General features: G+C 32.7%; 1 protein-coding gene across 1 annotated transcript in view; it reads left to right on the forward strand.

Moving 5' to 3' along the window:
* The window catches only part of TMPRSS15 (transmembrane serine protease 15), a 131,128-nt gene that overhangs the window by 69,667 nt on the left and 41,349 nt on the right, over positions 1–20,112 (forward strand). The window contains exons 11-14 of the mRNA XM_012544342.2: positions 1,851–1,956; positions 4,100–4,250; positions 7,751–7,886; positions 18,706–18,795. Coding sequence (XP_012399796.1) covers positions 1,851–1,956; positions 4,100–4,250; positions 7,751–7,886; positions 18,706–18,795 — 483 coding nt within the window. The remainder of the gene's footprint in view (positions 1–1,850; positions 1,957–4,099; positions 4,251–7,750; positions 7,887–18,705; positions 18,796–20,112) is intronic.

Below are 20,112 nucleotides of genomic sequence, written 5' to 3' on the forward strand. Positions count from 1 at the left end.
ACATATAAAGATGGTCATACTTTTGTTTTTTCCATACTCTACATGGAGACAGGAAGAGGTTGAAATTACTGTGATATAAAGATGAAATGAATCAATAAAACATATTTTAAAGGATTTGATTCCATAGAGCAAAATTCCTGTGCAGAACTGTCAGTTGTGGCTCTAATTGGAAGAAAAGTTTTCCTGACATAATTTAACTTTGTCTTTTTAAAGTTCCAACAATTATACTTGGCTCTGTCTTCTGGGGACCAAATGGAAAGAAGGAAGGAAGGAATGGAGGGAGGGAGGCCATGATCCATTATTTTATTGTTTTAATTTATATTTTTCTATAAGTTTACATAAAAAGTCTGCCTAACTAGTTGCATTGATTAAATTAACTAAATATCTAATTACTAACAGTCATATCTATGATGTAGCTCTCAATACATATAGAGAGCTTAAAAATAATGAAGCATATTCAATAATATTGCTGTCTTTACAAATATTATCATCTTATATTAAGGCTTTTTATTTTCAAAACATATGCATGGATAATTTTTCAACACTGACCCTTGCCAAACCTTATGTTCCAATTTTTCCCCTCTTCCTCTCACCTGCTTCCCTAGATGGCAAGTAATCCCAATGTTATTATTACTAATAGTTTGATGAAAGCTCGAAAAATTCTTATGCTATTAATCTATACAACAACATATTTCGGAAAATATTTATTCATCTTCATCTTACCTTTTCCAAATTATTCTTGGGTATGTTTTATGATGGGCATATGTTTCTGAGATAGAATAGTTATATTTTTATAAACATATATATGTATACATATAAAAAACAATTAATAATAAACATATATTGGATTTATAATCTTTCCCTTCTCTTTACTATTAGACTGAACTTTCATGGCCCAGAGATGCCTTTTCCAATTTAAAGTATAGTATGGAGTAGGAAAATACATAAACTTTTAATTCTATTGCCTCAATAGATCATGAGGTAGAGAAGTTCATTAGGAGAATACAGGAAGGAAGTGGGGAAAAGGTGAGGTTTTTTGGCTTTTGGGTTTTTTCTGTTAAAGAATTTAAGAATCTTTGGTTAACTGGAAAAAATATTAGGGTACATGAATATGCTGGAATTTTTACTGTGCTATAAGAAACAATGAATGTTCAAGAAGCACAATAAATTTTTATGAATTGATGCAAAGTGAAGTATACAGAAAAAGGAAAATATATACAATAACGACAACAATGTAAATGCAAAGGGCATAAGTGAAACAATTGGGTGCTTCAAAATTATAGTGGTGAAGTTTTGCAGTTAGAAATATTAAAAACACTTTCTCTTATTTCACAGAAGGGGGCCATTATTGATGTGTTCTCTTCTTACTTATGTTGCATGTATTTATTTGTGTGTGTTGTATCACTTCAGTAGAATAGAAGCTTCTTGATGACAGAAGCTGTTCAAAGGCTTTTTAAAATTGGTTATCTCTTGTATCTTAATATAGTTCCTTATTATAATATCCAATGATTTGTGATCTTATATATGTGAGTACTCCTCCCAACCGTATAAATCACTACCCCATCTATGCCTGTCCATTTTGTTTGATATCTCATCCATATCCTCCCTAAGTTCACCAAATGGAATCCCAAAGTCCTGGAGACCTTCATTTTCTCTTGACATAAAAACACTAATGATGGTTCATTACTTTTGTATTCGATACCACTGTATATACAATGCCACTGTAGATACCTGTATATATCATACAGACCCAAACTACACTTTTATATTCTAGATCATACTATTTACTATTTACTTCATATTTTAAGTGATAAAAAAACAGTCTAGAAATCTTTTTTTTCCCCCAATAGGATTTTATATTTCTACCCCAACGGGGCCAGGAAGTAGAAAAGAAAGAGTTCGCCTTTCAAGTCTCTCTTTAATTCCCTCTTCAGATCCAGTTTGCCTTAGCTTCTGGTAAGTCAAACTTATATAATTTAAAATGTGAACATTACATTCATATTGTAACAAATAAGATAGTCTTTTGCATTTTTTAATTCAGAAATTTCACTAAGAGTATTTTCCAAACTGTAATTTCTAAAACCATGTTGTTGTTCACTTGTTTCAGTCACATCTGATTCTTTGTGACCCCATTTGAAATTTTCTTACTGGAGTGATTTGCCATTTCCTTTTCCAGCTCATTTTACAAATGAGGAAACTGAGGCAAATAAGGTTAAGTGACTTGCCCAGGGTCACATAGCTAGAAAGTGCTGGAAGTCAAATTTGAACTCAGGTGACTCTAGGCCCTTGCTCTACACATCTAGCTACCTTACCAAAACCCATAATATATATTTGTTAATGAAGCAACAGTTAATTGTATAAATAGTAAAACAAACCCTCCAGGACAACTATCCTGAAACTCATGATAACTTATTTACTCAGAACTAGAGATATATCCTTGTATCTATTTGCTATATTATAAATGTAATGCCAGAGAAACTGAGGCAAGATAGAGATTAGAGAATATTTAATAATTTATTTAAAAGGGAGAGATTTACTGGGACCAAATGGATCCATGGTTTGGTCCCAGGGCTGAATGAGACTATTATCTCCAAGAATCCAGCAACAATGTGAGTTCTCAATGGCATGTATATATTTGTGGCTTAGATACAGGGGGTAGACTGAGGCAGGGGCAGAGTCCGGGTGCTGAGAGTGGGAATGGGACTCTGACAGGGTGGGATGAGCCACAGGAGATGGGGATAACATAATGGGGGGAGGCACCTTGGAGATGGGGAGATGCATCTTGATAAGATGGTATCTGATATTCTGATAGCTTGGGATGGGGAGAGGCATTCTGATATTCTAAAATATAAAATCTTTTTATCCTTATCAAATATTCTGATAAAGAGGGAGAAGTGTTTTTTGCAGGATTGAGCAGAACAATTATAATTTGAGGCAGGACAATTTAGGGAAACTGAGTCAGAATAATTAGGAAAACTGAGTCAGAACAATAAAAGAGAACTGTGACATAACATTAAGTTTATGCTCCTCAACCCAAAGAGAAATACTTTCTGTGATAAGGAAAAAATATAAAATATGTAAATAATTGCCTTTACTTAAAAAGAAAAATAAAAGGCTTTGAAAGTAACAAAGTTAAAGGGAAAGAAATGGGCCCAAGGGAAATATAATAGTAACAAGATCAAAATATTCCCTGTTGAATATATGGCTCTCATGACAATTTACATATATATAATATAGTCAATCCATAGAGCCAGCTTTTATATTTTGCATTATATATATTATGTGATTTGATTCACACTACAATTCTGTGGAGGTGCAGTTTTATAGATGAAATTAAATGAGGTAAGTATCTTATTAGTGTCTGAAATAGGATTGCAACTCAGGTCTCTTTGATTCCAAAGTCAGTGTTCTTTCTATTATGCTACCTTGCTGCCTCTATTATATCATATTTGGTGGTTTTAAAAAATTATTTTTGTAATATGCCCTTAAAATGAGAAAGTTCTAAAATGATTTCTAATTAGCCTCTATAGTTACTAAACTACATTTACTGATTTTAAAGGATGTCCAACCTGTAGAGAATGGTTTTGTTGCTTGCTGCCACAAGAAGTTCATGAATATAGTAGAAAATACTTTTGAATTAAATTCACTTTATTATTTGTGAAAACGATTTTTAACATTTAAAAAAAATTTGAGTTCCCAATCCCCCCTTATTGAAAAGACAAACAATTTAGTATATGTTTATACATGATTAATCATGCAAAATACATTTCCATATTATACTATGAAATAAAATAGATTAAAAAACAAGAAAATTAAAGTTGTTTTTTTAATATGCTTTGATCTATATTCAGACTTATCAAGTTTTTCTGTAATGGTGCATAGCATTTTTTTCCTAAGTCCTTTGGAACTGTCATTACTGAGAATAACTTAAGTCATTCATAATTGATCATCTTACAATATTGCTATTATTTGTATTCTTTTAAAGCTGTTTGGAAGGGAATTTGGGAGAGTTTAGGTAAGGCCTTGCCTTTTCTCTGCCATCTTGGCTCCATTTTCACTTTTTTTAAAGGATAATTAAACTCTTATATTTCTAACGTAGGTATTACATGTATGGTGAAAATGTCTACCGTTTAAGCATTAATATCAGCACCAAATATGATGTGGAAAAGACAATTTTTCATAAAGAAGGAAATTATGGCAACACTTGGAACTATGGACAAGTAACAATAAATGAAAAAGTTGAATTTGAGGTTGGTGAAGATATTGTCTATATTTTCAATTACTGGAAAGTCTTACTCTATGATTTTTATTTTCTTTATCCAAGTTATTCTGGCATCCTATAAATCTTATATGTTTAAATTCTATAAATTTGCAATTTTCAGATCTAAGGAAGCCATTGGCTCCTATTTCTAAGATGGGGCAATATGAGGGAAGAAAGAAAGTCTTTTGTACTTTATAAGATGAGCTAACACCTGAAATTTTTTGACTTGCTAATGTTCATTTATAAATATGAAGTCCAATCAACTTTTCACTCTTATAGTGGTCACTTATACTTCAAAAACAAACAAACAAACAAACAAACAAAAAAACAACTATACCCAAAATAGTAAAACAGGAGAGGTGTTTCAATTATTACCTGCCCCTAGGGCTAAACCTAAGGAAACAGATGAAGTTAGTGAGAGGTGATAGAAATTTGGTTCATTGCCTCCTACCCTCAGCCTCATTTGATTGCTCCCCAACTATTCTAAGGGAAAATATTCCATTGAAAATCTTCATATGATATGATTTTCAGTATTCTCTAGATAAAGTTAAAGGAGTCAAATTTTGCCTTTGGATGTCTCTCAGATACAATCATTTCACCCTTATACTCAGTAAATTCCAATAGCTCCCTATCACCTCCAAGTATTTCTGTTCACAGACTCTAAATCTCCCCTTTTAAAAGTCATTACCCATATTTTTGTTCCCTGGGACCAAGCAGAATAAATAATTCCTTTTCTACATGACTTGACTCATGACCCCACCAAGTAGTTTCTCCTTTCAGGTCAACTATCCCCACTCCCTTCAAGCCAGTCCTCATTTAGCATCATTTTGAAGCTCCTCGTCATTCTGACATCCTTGTCTCGTTATCTCTAGCACAATGCATAAAATATGGTTTTAAATATCTGCGGACTGATTGATGCTGCTGAAAGTGTTCTAGTTTATCGGCATCTTTTGTTAAATTTGGCACCCAGAACTGAGTCTAATACATTACCCTGTTATAATCTAATCAAAGTCAAGTACAGTGGGATTATTATATCTTGTGTTCTAAAAACTATAGAGTTCTTAATGTATTTTAAGATAGCATTTTTTTGTGGTTCTCCTTCTCTGATTTTATCCAAGTCATTGCTAAAAATGTAGAATGCATGAAGCTAAGTAAGAGTAAATCTCTATATGTTAGAGAAGAAAGAAAATGGAATCCAAAGAGACCGCCCTCCAGGTTGACTTTGGTTCCAGTTATTCTGTTATTTTGGAATCTTTACAATTATCTAGCTCTTGTCTCTCCATCTTGTTCATACATTGTCAAATATAAAGCTATGCCAAATATAAAATAGAGGTAAGCATTCCCCTATTCCAACAATCCAGTAACTGTCAAAAGAAAAGGAAATTAAAATGATCTAGCATGACCTATTCTTGTTGAAGTTATTTTGACCTCTAATGATTACTTATTTCCCTTTCATAAACTATTTTTAAATAACATGATCTGCCATTTTTGCCAATAATCAAAGTGAAAATTGCTTTCCTGTGTTTTTCAGATACTTCTATCTTTTATTTTAAAAATTAGCAAAATCCCAGGAAAGTAGATATATACATAGGTACATGTATCTTCATACAAGTACATATGTATTTATTAATTTCATTGGGTGTATATATGGAATATGAAGTGAATGGAAATAAAGATATATTGATCATTTTAGAGACAAAAGTCAAACATAAATTGTTACTTATCAACAATGGGAAATTAGTTCAATCTAGAACCGATAAAAGACATTCAAGTTTTTGGTACAAGTCTGAGAACATGGACTCCTTAAGTAGGAAAATATATTTGGTGTTGCTTGACAGGCTTCTTCCTATCACCTTCTCACCCTAAGAACAATCCACAAATTGAAAGTGACTTTAACACCAGTACTCTCTTAGTTCAGTTTTTTTTTTTTTTTTTAGTTCAGATTAAATGAGGCATTCACAATTCACAATTGAGTAGTTAACAAAAGGAGCTCTGTTTTGCTCTAACATGGTAAAGATACACAACAAGGATGGCACTTAACTTTTCTGGTCTCAGCCTCTCACATTTCCCAATAGACAGCATCTGGTCATCAGGACAAGATATAGTAAACAGTACAGAGGCTCACACATCTTTAGGAATCCATAAAGTCTTAGGGGCCGCTATGCCCTTAGGTGACTAGGAAACTGCATCACAGAAGCCTTTGTTAATTAGGTTAATTAGGGTAACAGTTTTTTCTCCTTTTTTAAGGAAAGTTAATCAGTGTTTCAATAGATAAAAAGAAGGGGGCTAGGTCTACTCCATATGTCAGTTCAAATGCCCAAATCCTCTCAGGATTTTTTTCTGAATCTGTCCCTTTCATTATATCTTATGGTGCAATATTTCCCATTATCATACATTATAATTTGTCTACCCATTCCACAATTGATGAGTACAATTTAGTTTCCAGTTCTTTGTTACAACAAAAAATGTACTATGAATATGTGAATCTCTCCTCCTCTTCCTTTTAACTTTTCAGGCCAAAAGAATGTAATAGAATTTAAATTTTAGAATAACAGTCTAGAGACAAAATACTTATAAAAACAACAATTGTAAACTGAATAGCTAAATTTCATAAAGCATGAAAAAAGGCATTTTGGATAAAACCCAATTGTTAATGGAAAAGTGATAGAAGGACATTCTTACCTTGTGAGGAAAAAAAGAAAAGTCTGTAACTGTTGCCAGTAACCCTGTTAAAACTCAACTTTTCTTTCTCATAAAGTTGTAATAAGCCTAAAAAACCAGAGCATTATTTGCCTTCTGAACCATTATTTATAAATTGCTCCCATAACCATAGATCTGGCAAATCTATCAAAAGTAAGAGCAAGAAAGCCTATCAGCCATATGAGAGCTGGGTGTGGAAGAATAGTGCAGCTCCCTGCCATGGAATACTTGAGTATCTTTCTCTTTGTGTACACGTTACATTTCCCTATTCTGTGTGTGTTCTTGAGAAGAATCTTGCTATGCTGACTGAAAACCTCTGAAAAACACATCATGAACCAAAGTGTTTGATTGCATAATGCTTTGTCACAAAGTCATCTGCGTCCCTGATGATGGAATCCTCATTGATTTTTAGTTAAATTGATAAATAAATCTGTTTTAATGTTGCAATGGGAAAGAATTAAAGTACTTTTCTTCCTATCTTAATAGCATGTATGTATTTAACAGTATAACTTTAACTTCTCAGAGATGATGAACCTGCCTTTTTTCTCTAATATTGTGATTTTCAGATCAAATAGTAGTAGTGACTTCATGTGGCAGGTGAGTAGGGTAACTTAAGCAGGTGGAGTCTTATAATAACTTCACCTACTCTATGACTAGTTGACTAATTGATGAATATAACCATTCCAATCTGTTCCTAGAATTATAATTTATGCAATGTTTCTAGTGCAGATTGAGCTATTTGTTATTAAATCTATAAATATCTTCTCTACCTTCTGATTTATTACTTAGGTTCTTTTTGATGCTTATAAAAATGGGTACTTGAGTGATATTGCCTTGGATGACATTAGTCTAGCAAATGGGATTTGCAATAAGAGTCCATATCCAGAACCAACCCTGGTGCCAACTCCACCACCAGAGCTTCCTAGTAAGTATCCCAGCTGAATACACTTTCCCTCATTTTTCTAATTTTGACATTTTCATGTTAGATTCTGAGTTTGAGTTATACATTTTCCATTTTAAACTAGCTAATAATTTGTGGAAATTAAAAGGGATTTTAAAACAGACACATATGAGATGGCTTAAGATGATCTACAATTCATGCTTCCCTTAAGGAAACTGAAATCACTTTAGCTTATTTGCTTGCCATATTTCAGGAGGCATAAGGTAATGTATTAAGTTCTGGGCTTAGAATCAAGATTCAAATTCCATCTCTGACATGAACAAGTCACATAATTTCTCAGGCTACTAGCTCCTTGTCTTAGATGGTGATTAGCATAAATGGAAAGCATCTCTATATGCTTGAAATGATAGATTCTTAAGAGAATTTCTGAATCATATTGTTAAATCTGCAAACCTCTAAAGCCCTTATAGCCTTTTCAGGTTAATAATCACAACTTGAAGATGAAGATCTTGTACCTATGAAATTAATTTTTTAAAACTAAGTACAAATTTTTATATTTAAGGGTTAACCCTTTTAAATAACATTCACCTTAGTAAAGAAAAATCAAGGATTCTCTTTTATCCCTGCCAAACTCAAGCTATTAATGTTTCATGCCTTTAATTACTTGATATTCCCTAGGAAAATTTTAAGCTATCTCCTTCTGTGAATATTTAAAAGGAATTTCTTTTTGTTAAAGCTCAACTGCTTTAAAACTTTTTCATCTCAAAAAAAAAAAAAAAAAAAACCTATTACATTTATCCAGATGGTACAATAAATGCAATGTTATGCACAATCAAATAGACAATACAAGCAGTATGTTGGAAGCAAAATTTCCTAACTTCTTGCCAAAAGGTTGTCTGAGTTATCTTGTAACTGTCTATCTGCAGAGTAAGCAATTAATTATAGCATAAATATTGAAGAAAGTAGCTCCAGGGAATAGTCGAATGCAGGCATTTAGCATTAGTAAACTCCAACAATCCCCTGGTCCTGTCAAGTACTTTAATTTAACTCTTCCCTTAGCTACAAGAAGCATATCTAAAAATAGTAAATAACTAAAATGTGTCAAATGATATTTCATGAGCCTTAGTTGCCCTATTAAGGAACGCATGTTTTTCTCTATAGCTAGATCATCATTAAAGTGAATTGGTATCATCATAATTAAAATTGTGATTTTTTTCAAATTTTCCCAGTGATTTGTTTCTGGAAAGCATCTGTACAATTTGTTAAACCAATGATAAAAATATCTTCAATTTAAGATTCATCTCAAAAAATATTATTAAAATTTTAAAAACCAGTGACTAACTTGAGGCTATTTCATTTATCAGAAAAGTATCCAGCGAATTGGCTGCTTTGCTTAGCTCATTAAAATTATCTCATTCTGGATTGTTTATATCTCAAGTTACTTAATGTTTATCTATGTGATAATATATATATATATACATATATGTATGTATATATATGTATATATATAATTCTTAGCCTATTCTTAGACTTCTAGCTATAAAATGGAAGATATATTCCTCATTTATTGCATATTCACAGGTAATGATAAAAGTATAGTTGTATATTGCATCACGTGAGTTTTTTTAATGGAAATAGTGCTTAAGTATTATATTTATTTATAAGATGGACATTTTCATCTTCCATCTGGCAATAGCTTAGTATGTATGTTTTTCCTGCCCTCAAAGACCTTACATTTTTATTGGAAGACATAACAGATACATATGTATGTAGCCCACTTATATGCAGATTTATTTTCCAGATGAAGGGTGACCCTCATGGGTTTCAGGAAACCTCAGGAACTTTTGAACTCACAATGTAGAGGGATCAGAGAGGCTGACATAGTTGGTGAAGGATGCTGCTACCCAGAACTAAATATAATCATGAACAATTGGAGCCTTGTTTAGTTCATTGGATCTACTTAAGTAGTAATCTCCCCAGACAGAATTTCTGGTGTGCTTGAATATAGCTGCCTTGCTGCTCTGGTAAATTTAGCCATTCTCCATTTCCTCTCTTTTCTGCTTGGTGAACTAGCATCAATAGCCTTAAGGATTAATCTATTCTCTTTAAACCTTGTTTATCTGTTGTCTGTATTTTTATAATGGGTTTTGTTTCCAAATAAAGATTAACTAAATTTTATCCTATTCTGGGTGAAGTGTTCCATATAAAGGCATAAACAATGCAGCAGACAGGAAAAACAAAAAAGAATTTACTAGAACAATTGCCCTAAACTTTATTTGTTTATTGGTGATGCATTAGGGTTAAGTGAGTTGCTTAGGGTCACACCAGTGGTAAATGTCTAGTATCTGAGGCCATATTTGAACTCAGGTCTCCCTGATTCCAGGGTTGGTGCTCTATACACTTATCCACCTAGCTATCTGCCCTAGACTTTAAAGAGAAAAAAAATATGCAAGCTTACATTGAATGTGTTCTCTCTCTCTCTGTTCTCTCTCTCTCTCTCTGTTTCTCTCTGTCTCTGTCTCTGTCTGTCTCTCTTTCTCTCTCTCTCTCTCTCTCTCTGTCTCTCTCTCTCTCTCTCTGTCTCTCTCTCTCTTTTTCTCTCTGGAGTTATAAAGGGAACTTCAAAAGGGAAATTTTTTTTACCTGAGGACAAGAAATTTTTGGCCAGGATCTTTTCACTGCTTGAAGTAAATGCATTTTATTTTCTTATGATATTTTCCCCCCAATTTTATCTGTATGCTAACTTCCATTGTGCAGATGTATCCTACTACTTCACTGCTTATAAATATTAAGCTTTTATAAGTCTGGATGAACTAGTTAAATTATTTGATCAGCTTATGCATTGTTTTTTGTAGTCATTGACTAAATATTGGCATAATGGATAAATATTGTGAATCTTTAAGATATACTTAGAGTACATTGTCTTTTTTCAAATCCTGATATTCTGAAAGGATCAATAATATTGAGAATAAACTCTGAGTATGAGAATGAAGACATTATAAATGTTTTAGAGCACAGTAAGAAAGATTAGAACAAGCTATGTGCAGATAGCAAAAGCACTAAACATTTAACATGTATAGTGTATACTAGCAGCCCTAATATCAATCTCTAATATTCCAAACAAAATATAGCTAGGAAGTGGCATATTATTTGTTTGCCCTATGATTTTCTATAGAGGTACAGAAGTTATACAATAAACTTGTGACATTACTAAATGAAGATGATAACAAACATAGCATATAAGTTCAACTTTGGTATTATATTTGGCTTATCAATAAGTAAACATTTATATAACTTTATTGTTTAAAAAGAGCTTATATATGTATGTGCATATACATATATGTATATATATATATATTCTTATTTGATCCTCTCAATGACCCAAGGAAATAGTTGCTATTGCTATCTACATTTTAAAAATGACAATATTGAGTCAGAGAGGTTGTGACATAAATCACCAGGATCAAAAAAGTTAGTAAATATCTGAGAAGGGATTTGAACTTGTCTTCCTGATTATAGGGGTACTGTTTCACCTAACTGCCTCTTAGTAGAAAGCTAAGTAGATATCTAGGGAGATGTAATATCCTTAGATCAGTTAGCCAAATCCCAAGGTAAACTAATACAGCAAAGAGAGAGTCAGAAGGGTTAGTGCTACTGCCCCTATGTCATATGCAGAAAACTTATGTGAATATAAGAAAGGGGAGGGATTACTGGATCAGCTATAGATGTCTCACCTGATTGGACTCAAAGGATTACATGTTGTCATGGCAGAATGGCCAAAATTAGAAACTTTCTTAGAAGAAAAGCCATCTCTTCCTGAGAAAACTGGATTACACCATTGTCAATTTTATTAAAAAATAAATTGGAGGATTTCTCATACCATTAAGAAGATTAGGCTAATGGTGACCCTTAAATGGAAAAGTTTTGGGGTTTTGGTAAAAGAAGAGGGAAACATGATAGGTTGGTAACCCAGATATAATATGAGTTCTTTACAAAAACTTGAAAAATGTTTTTATAAAAGTGAAAAGTCAAAATAGACACAGTATAAACTTGTGGTTTCTGCATTTCAATAGCCAATTGACTTTGTTCTCTATGTAGACATCACATTATGGAGATTAGTAAAAATAAGGGCTATAAATCCATAGGGAAGAATGATATCCAATTGGAATTAGTGTGCAAGACTTGAAAAACAGTGAATTGGTAAGGACAGATTTTAATAAGAGAGAATTTAAGTAGAACCCACTTTGTTTTAAATAATGATTAGAATCCATGGAGAAGATCCAGTGATATTCAGAAGGAATCCCACTAGGAAACCTGAATCAAATGATTCAACTAGTGAAGTAGAGTTTGAGATATTTTACTTTGGAGAATCACTTATAGAGATGGTGAAAGAAGAGAGAATATGTGTGTGTAGACTATTAGATTTTGCATAAAACAACAACCAACCCAGCAGCAATGTGCATTGATATACTATATTAAGAGTTCAAGATATCCTGGATTGCCTTACGTTAGGTAGCCAGTGGTTTACTGTTTTGAACATATGCGGTGGACATTATAAAATTTGTATAGCAGAGAAAGATAAGGAAAAAACTACTTTCATTTCCCAAACTGGAATTTTTTTCCAGCTTGAATATATGTATCAATGCATTTTGGAGATACCTTCCACCTTCCAAAAATTTATGGAATAAGTAGTTAAAGATAAAAAGATTGAAGAGCTAAGATGAATTAGAGTAGACAGGTCTTTGAGCTCTTCCTGGCATTCCTCAAGTCAATACCAGATAAAGCCTCTGAATAGTTTTGGAGTGACAGAGCAAATATTTGGAGAATAACAAACATCCAACAGAAGATATTTTGGAAGAATTTCAGGAAAGATCTGTCTCAATTGGGCAGTGTATGTGTGGGGGGGAGGGGAGGGAGGAGTTGCAGACCAGCACAGGTGCAGTGCAAGGCAATACACTGCAGTGCAGGGAGACTCATACAGTGCAGTTCAGGGAGACCCATGGTGGAGAGGTTTCCAGTGGCTAAGAGAATCAAATGGGAGACCTGTATGAAACACAACTATAGAAGGCAAATAGTGAGCCCCTGTACCTCAGCATAACACAAGGCTTGGCCATGCCCACCCAGTACAGGAAGGAAGCTGGTAGCACCAACCCCAGGGCAGCATGAAGCCACTGTTATCTGTAGAGGAAGCTTGGGACAATCTTCCCTTTTTCCTAAGATTCCCAGATCTCAACCTTTGAAAATGAGGGAAAAGCCAAAAGAGCTCTGACCATAGAGAGCTTTTATGAACACAGAGAAGAATAGACTTCAAATCCTGAGGATACTAAAGGCAAAACATCTCCAGATGAAGTCTCAAAGAGTTATGTAAGTTGGACTCCATCTCACAAGGCTCTTTTGGAAGAATTAAAAAAAGAGTCTTAAAAGAGAGTTAGAAGAAAAATGGGGAAAGGAAATGAGAGCTCTAGAAAAGGAAATATAAAAAAAAAATCTGAAAAAAGCCATTCCTTAAAGAATAGTTTTGACAAAATGGAGAAAGAAAACAAGTCCTTGAAAAAAAGAATTTGTAAAATAGAAAAACAATCCAAGAACAAAAGAAGTGATTTAAAAGTTCAATTGGCCAAATGCAAAAGAAGGTAACTGAATTAAAAAATAATAATTCATTAAAAATTAGAATTGAACAAATGGAAGTGAATGACTTATTGAGGTATCAAGAATCGGTCAAACAAAACCAAAAAAAAAAAAAAAAAGAAAAAGAAAAATTGAAAAGAATGTAAAAACTTCATCAGAAAAACAACTGACTTGAAAAATGGATCCAGGAGAGACAATCTAAGAATTATTAAACTATCTGAAAACAATGATGAAAAAAAGGAGCTTAAACAACATCTTTCAAGAAATTATTAAGGAAAACTGCCCTCATGTCCTAGAACTAGTAATCTAGGGGTACTATAATAGTACACTAGAACCAGAAGGTAAAATAGTTATTGAAAAGAATCTATCAATCACCTCCTGAAAGAGACCCCAAAATAAAAATTCCAAGGAGTGTTGTAGCTAAATTCTAGAATTATCTTATCAAAGAGATATAAATTTCTTGGAACTACAACACATTCAATGATTCAAAAGAGAAATGAGAATTGTGAAAGCAGAATTTAAGTGCTATACAGAAAAATAATAGAAATACTGAAATTTTAGATGAAAAGTCTCACCAAGGAAACAAGAAAGACGATAGGGAATACAAATACACAAAAGTGCAGGGCAATCTGGAAGAGAAGGAAAAAAGCAAGAACATTAAAAGAAAATATATTCACAATGCACCAAAAAAACTCACAATAATTTTTTAATAAAGCTTTTTATTTTCAAAACATATGCACAGATAATTTTACAACACTGACTCTTACATAGCCTTGTGTTTCATATTTTCCCCTCCTTCCCTCCACCTTCTCCCCTAGATGGCAAGCAATCCAATATATGTTAAACATGTTAAAATATGTTAAATCCAATATGTATAGACATATTTATACAATTCTCTTGCTGCACAAGAAAAATCAGATAAAAAAATAAATGAGTAAAAAAACAAAATGCAAGCAAACAACAACAGTAAGAGTGAGAATGTTATGTTGTGATCCACATTCAGTTCCTACAGTCCTATTTATGGGTGCAAATGGCTCTCTTCATCACAATACCATTGGAACTGGCCTGAATCACCTCAATGTTGAAAAGAGCTGCATCCATCAGAATTGAGCATAGTATAATCCTGCTATTGCTGTGTACAGTGTTCTCCTGGTTTTACTCACTTTACTTAGTATCAGTTCATGTAAGTCTCTCCAGGTTCTCTAAAATCATCCTCCTGATGGTTTCTTATAGAGCAATAATATTCCATAACATTCATATACCAACTTAGTTAGCCATTCTCCAACTGATGGGCATCCACTCAGCTTCCAGTTTCTTGCCACTACAAAAAGGGCTGTGACAAAGATTTTTGCACATGTGGGTTCCTTTCCTTCCTTTAAGGTCTCTTTGGGATATAAACCCAGTAGTAACATTGCTGGGTCAAAGGATATGCACTGATAACTTTTTGAACACAGTTCCAAATTGCTGTCCAGAATGGCTAGATCCATTCACAACTCCACCAACCATTTCTAAGTGATCCAGTTTTCCCACCTCCCCTCCAACATTTATCTTTGTCTTTTCCTGTCATCTTGGCCAATCTGAGAGGTGTGAAGTGGTATCTCAGAGTTGTTTTAATTTGCATTTCTTTGATCAATAGTGATTTAGAGCACCTTCTCATATGATTAGAAATAGTTTCAATTTCTTCATCTGAAAATTGTCTGTTCGTATCCTTTGACCATTTATCAATTGTAAAATGGCTTGAATTCTTATTAATTTGTGTCAGTTCTCTATATATTTTAAAAATGAAGCCTTTATCAGAACCCTTAAATGTAAAAATGATTTCCCAATTTGTTGCTTCTCTTCTGATCTTGTCTGCATTAGTTTTGTTTGTACAAAAAATGGTTCAACTTAATATAATCAAAATTATCTATCTGGTATTCAATTATGAGTCCCAGTTCTTCTTTGGATACAAATTCCTTCTTTCTCCACAGATCTAAGAGGTAAACTATCCTATGTTCCTCTAATTTGCTTATAATATCACTCTTTATGTCTAAATCATGAACCTATTTAGATCTTATCTTGCTATGTAGTGTTAGGTGTGGGTCGAGCCCTAATTTCTTCCATACTAGTTTCCAATTTTCCCAGTAGTTTTTGTCAAATAGTGAGTTCTTAACCCAAAAGCTGGTAAGTACTATTATTATAATACTCATTTCACAGATGAGGAAACTGAGACAGAGATTAAGTGTCTTACCTAGCTCTGAGGCCAGATTTTAACTCAAGGTTTATCATCATTCCAGGTCCAGTGCTCTATTCAATATGTAATCTAGCTGTCCCTAAATAGTTGTCTATTAGAAATAATGTAGATAGATGCTGTATTTAGCAAAATAAAAAGACACAATTAGGAATGGATGTCTGTCATGTCCATCTAAAATAAAGAAGAGGACTGAGACAAATACCTATTTGTTATTTTATGATAATAATAAATCCTATTTATTAGTTTTCTCAGCACTCTAATATCAGAGTAAGTACACTTATTTTTTTTAAAAATACAATTATATATCTTTCTGTTTGTCTGTTTAGAGGTCACCAGTTATATGCTCCTTATGTTTGAAGAAGCAAATTGAAGATGTAGGTACTACCAGTCATTGTAGTCACGCTACCACTATGTGAAGATTAAGTCACCTCCCTCTTATCTCCTTGTCCTTTCTCAAGAGATCCTCAAAAACTTCTAATGTTGGAGGCAATCTCTGCTTTCCAGTCTTCATTTCCCATTAGCTTCCTCTCTTTCCAAGCCAGAAGAAACACAATTCCCAAGGCCTTTAACACTAGAGGTTCTCTTCTGCAAAGCCAACTGAAGATTTATCTAAGGGTTATTATTCTAGCAAACATGTAGAATTTGTCTTCACTGACTTTCAATATCTCGAAGATAGATAACATGTTTCTTTTATTAGAAACATATTCTTATACTGAAGGCATATCCTATTAGGAGCCAAGAATTAAAGAATTAAAGTATTCTTCTAAAATATAAGAAGAATACTTGGAAATGAACTTATTTCTTATAAAAACATATTCAGAACTAAGTAGACTTGGAAAACACACTGTTCAAAGGAAAGTTAGCTTTGGTTGGTATTGATAGTCAATAAACATTTATTAAATACTTTGTGTGTGCCAGGTACCGTGTTATGCTCTGGTGATACAAGCCTTCTGCCCTTAAGACACTTAAAATTTTGTAGGGGAGAAGAATATATAAAATGAAGCTACAAAAGAAGTAGAGACTCACCAGAGAAAACGCTACACAGAAGCATGAAATCCATAAAGTCAAAAGCAAGCAGAGCAGCTGGTGAGAAATGAAGCCAGTTGAAAACTTCTGACATTTGGGGAAGAGTTTATTACTTCAGCCTGTAAGAGGGGAGAGGCAGCTGAGAGTGCTGGGGAAGTGTTGAGAAATCTAGGATTACTCCTTACTACCCTCAAAGGGTCCACAACCTGAACATTTCAACCACAGCCAGATGAATGTTCTAAGGACACTGAAATCTTTGTATATGTGTGTACAATTCCACCACAAGTATGCTGTAAGAGACAGGATGGAATGGGATCATTTGTGCATGTAGAGGAATTATCCTTATGAAAGAAAAAGGTCACCTTTTCGTGGTATAGGAATGACAGAGAAGGGAGAAAAAAACATGGGAAACTTGCAAGAGATCTACAGGTTTGGAAGAGCTATAGGATGAATGGGAAAGTGAATTGATTAGGGAAATGTGAAAGGATTGCCTTGTTGCAATCAGAGCCTGATGGAAATTATTTAATACACATTAGTAGAAGACCCAAATAGCAGTTTTATGATTTAAAGATAATAGCAAACTAAAAAGCCATGATTTGATTTTTTTCTTATTAGCAAGAGAACAAAATTTTAAAATGATTATAGGGTAATTGAAATAGATGTAATGAAGTTTATGATTGTGTCTAATACATTTGTAGTACTTAGACAGGAAGTCTATGTTCAATTTTCCTAGTCAAACAAAGATAATTCAGGCTTCTTTTAAAAAAAAAAACCTTTAAAATAGTATTTTATTTTTCTAAATATATATAAAGATAGCTTTTAACATTCATTTTTGTAAACTGTGTTACAAATTTTTCTTCCTCCCTTCCTTACCCTACCCTCCCCAAAACAGCAAGCAGTCTGATACTGGTTAAATATGTGCTGTCCTTTTAACATATGTCCATATTTGATATGTTGTACAGGAAAAAGCAGACCAAAAGGGGGGGAAAATATGACAAAGAAAAAAACCAACCAAACAAAACCCCCAAAGATGAAGATACCATGCTTTGATCCACTTTGGTCTCCATAGTTTACTCTCTGGATTCAAATGGCATTTCCCATCTCAAGTTTATTAGAATTGCCTTGAATCACCTCATTGTTGAGAAGAGTCAAGTCCATTATAGTTGATCATCACATAATCTTGTTATTGTGTATAATTTTCTCTTGGTCCTGTTTGCTTCACTCAGCCGCAATTCATGTAGGTCTTTCCAGGCTTTTCTTAAAGATGATCTGGGTTTCTACCTAGACTCATGAAGAATACTGGAACGGGGGTCAAATTTAAATGGCTTATGGAATAGATGAAATTTACCTTTGAATATCTCCTCCATCACATGTTCATTGATCTATAGAAAAGTTAGCTGATAAAATTCATTTACAATAAAGTTAAAATTTTATGGTGATATATCTTCCAGGTTAATTTTCATTTTTAAAGAATCCTTGCAGGAAAGAGTGAAGTTTAGTATGAAGAAATTAATTACTAATAAAAATAATTTTAGGTACCAAAAATAAATAAAATTAGTTTGATGGTTGTAGTTTGGGAAGAAATAAAGGTACTTTATAGCATCTCTCAAATTGAATCAAAAGCAATTACCCATATTGTCTGTAGATAAGTTTGGCCTTAGTTGGAAAGAGTGTTGTTAATAGTGTCTACTTATTGAAGCTAATTAACTCCCCAAATGTTATTTTGTTATTAAAAATAAAAGCATTCTAAACTTATTTTTAACTATTAAGTTAGTTTCATTAATTCTCCTTTTTAAAAAATGCCATATATATGTATATTTCAGAATCTCTTTTGACTTACACATTCTTGTGTAACTTTATTGTTATTAAAATTTGACAATGTCTTGAAAATTATTTACTCTATCATTATCAATCAACAGCAATTTACTAATATATCTTCAATGTTCACTCTTTTAGCTGACTGTGGAGGCCCTCAGGAACTTTGGGAACCAAATACAACATTTTCTTCTATGAATTATCCAAATAACTACCCCAATCAAGCTTTCTGTAAGTCATGATTTTTTATTATCATCAGAGAATTGGATATTTTTAAATTATTGTTTCAAATTAAAAAATCAGTTACAGACTTAGCAGATATAGTTTAATAGAATGTAACTACACATATTTGTTTAGGGGAAAAAAACAAGACAATGAAAAATATTACCAACAGCCCTAAAAAGATGAAGAATGTGCCAAATCTACCTAAATAAAAGAAATGGATCAAGGTTTGTTTTAAGAAAACCAAGAGCATTGAATATTGTTTGTTATGGAAAATAGTTCTATAGAATGGATCAAAAGACAATTTTATATAAAACATATAATTGTTTATTCATTCAACTAATATCTATTGTGCATTTATTTTACACAAAATACTATGTGGCAATTCTGAAAAGAAGAGAATTTTCCTTTGAAACTAAAGTTCCCAGATTTTGTCTAAGTGTAGGACTGTACTGATGACTCATTAATTACAATAAATTTTTTCAGTGAATGAAAGGAAGATAGTAAGAAAGAAAAAGGAGAGCAGAACACACAAAGTTTGACATAGAAATACATTAGAAGATAGAATAGAAAATAAACAGGAATATAGTTTCTGAGATTGGTGATAAGCAAAATAAACTCCAGCTATAGGGGTTGGGTCATGGAGCGGGGAGGAATGTGAGCCAACATGGAGTTTAAAAGAAAAGAAAAAAAATTAAAACCTGTGATTATAGTCTGAAATAAGGAGAGAGAAGGACAATGGAGAGAACACAAACTGCCTCAAGAATAGGTAACTAGAAAGCAAACTCTTTTATCTCACTGTCTTCTTCTTTGTAAAGAGGATGGCAAGTGTTAAAGTGTTAAAGAGATTAAAATATAAGACAATAGGATAGATGAACAAGCATAATAGTCATAAGTGTGAATGGAATAAACTCACTTATAAAATGAAAGATAGTAGATTGACTTAGAAAGAAAAAAAAAGAAATATGTTGGTATAGAAATACATTCAAGTAAACTTGTAGAAATAAAAATCATATATAAGTAAAATAACAAGTTGCAACAACATTTATTCTATTCCACTGAACTAAAAAAGGCAAGGTAATAATCAGGATCTTAGACAAGGATAGCACAAAATAAGCATGATTAAAAAAAAAAGAAAGAAAAACAGGGGAAATAAATTTTCCTTAAAGGCACTATATATAATGAATACTTACGTGTATATGATGGTATAATAAGTAAATACTTAGAGGAAAAGTAAAATGGAATTATAAATAGAAATTCAGCATACCAATACTTTTGACTCCTTACCTCTATATTATCTTTTTATGTCTATTCCTTGAGAGGCAA

The sequence above is a fragment of the Sarcophilus harrisii genome, chromosome 3 (genome assembly GCF_902635505.1).
Source record: "Sarcophilus harrisii chromosome 3, mSarHar1.11, whole genome shotgun sequence".
Taxonomy (NCBI): Eukaryota; Metazoa; Chordata; class Mammalia; order Dasyuromorphia; family Dasyuridae; genus Sarcophilus; species Sarcophilus harrisii.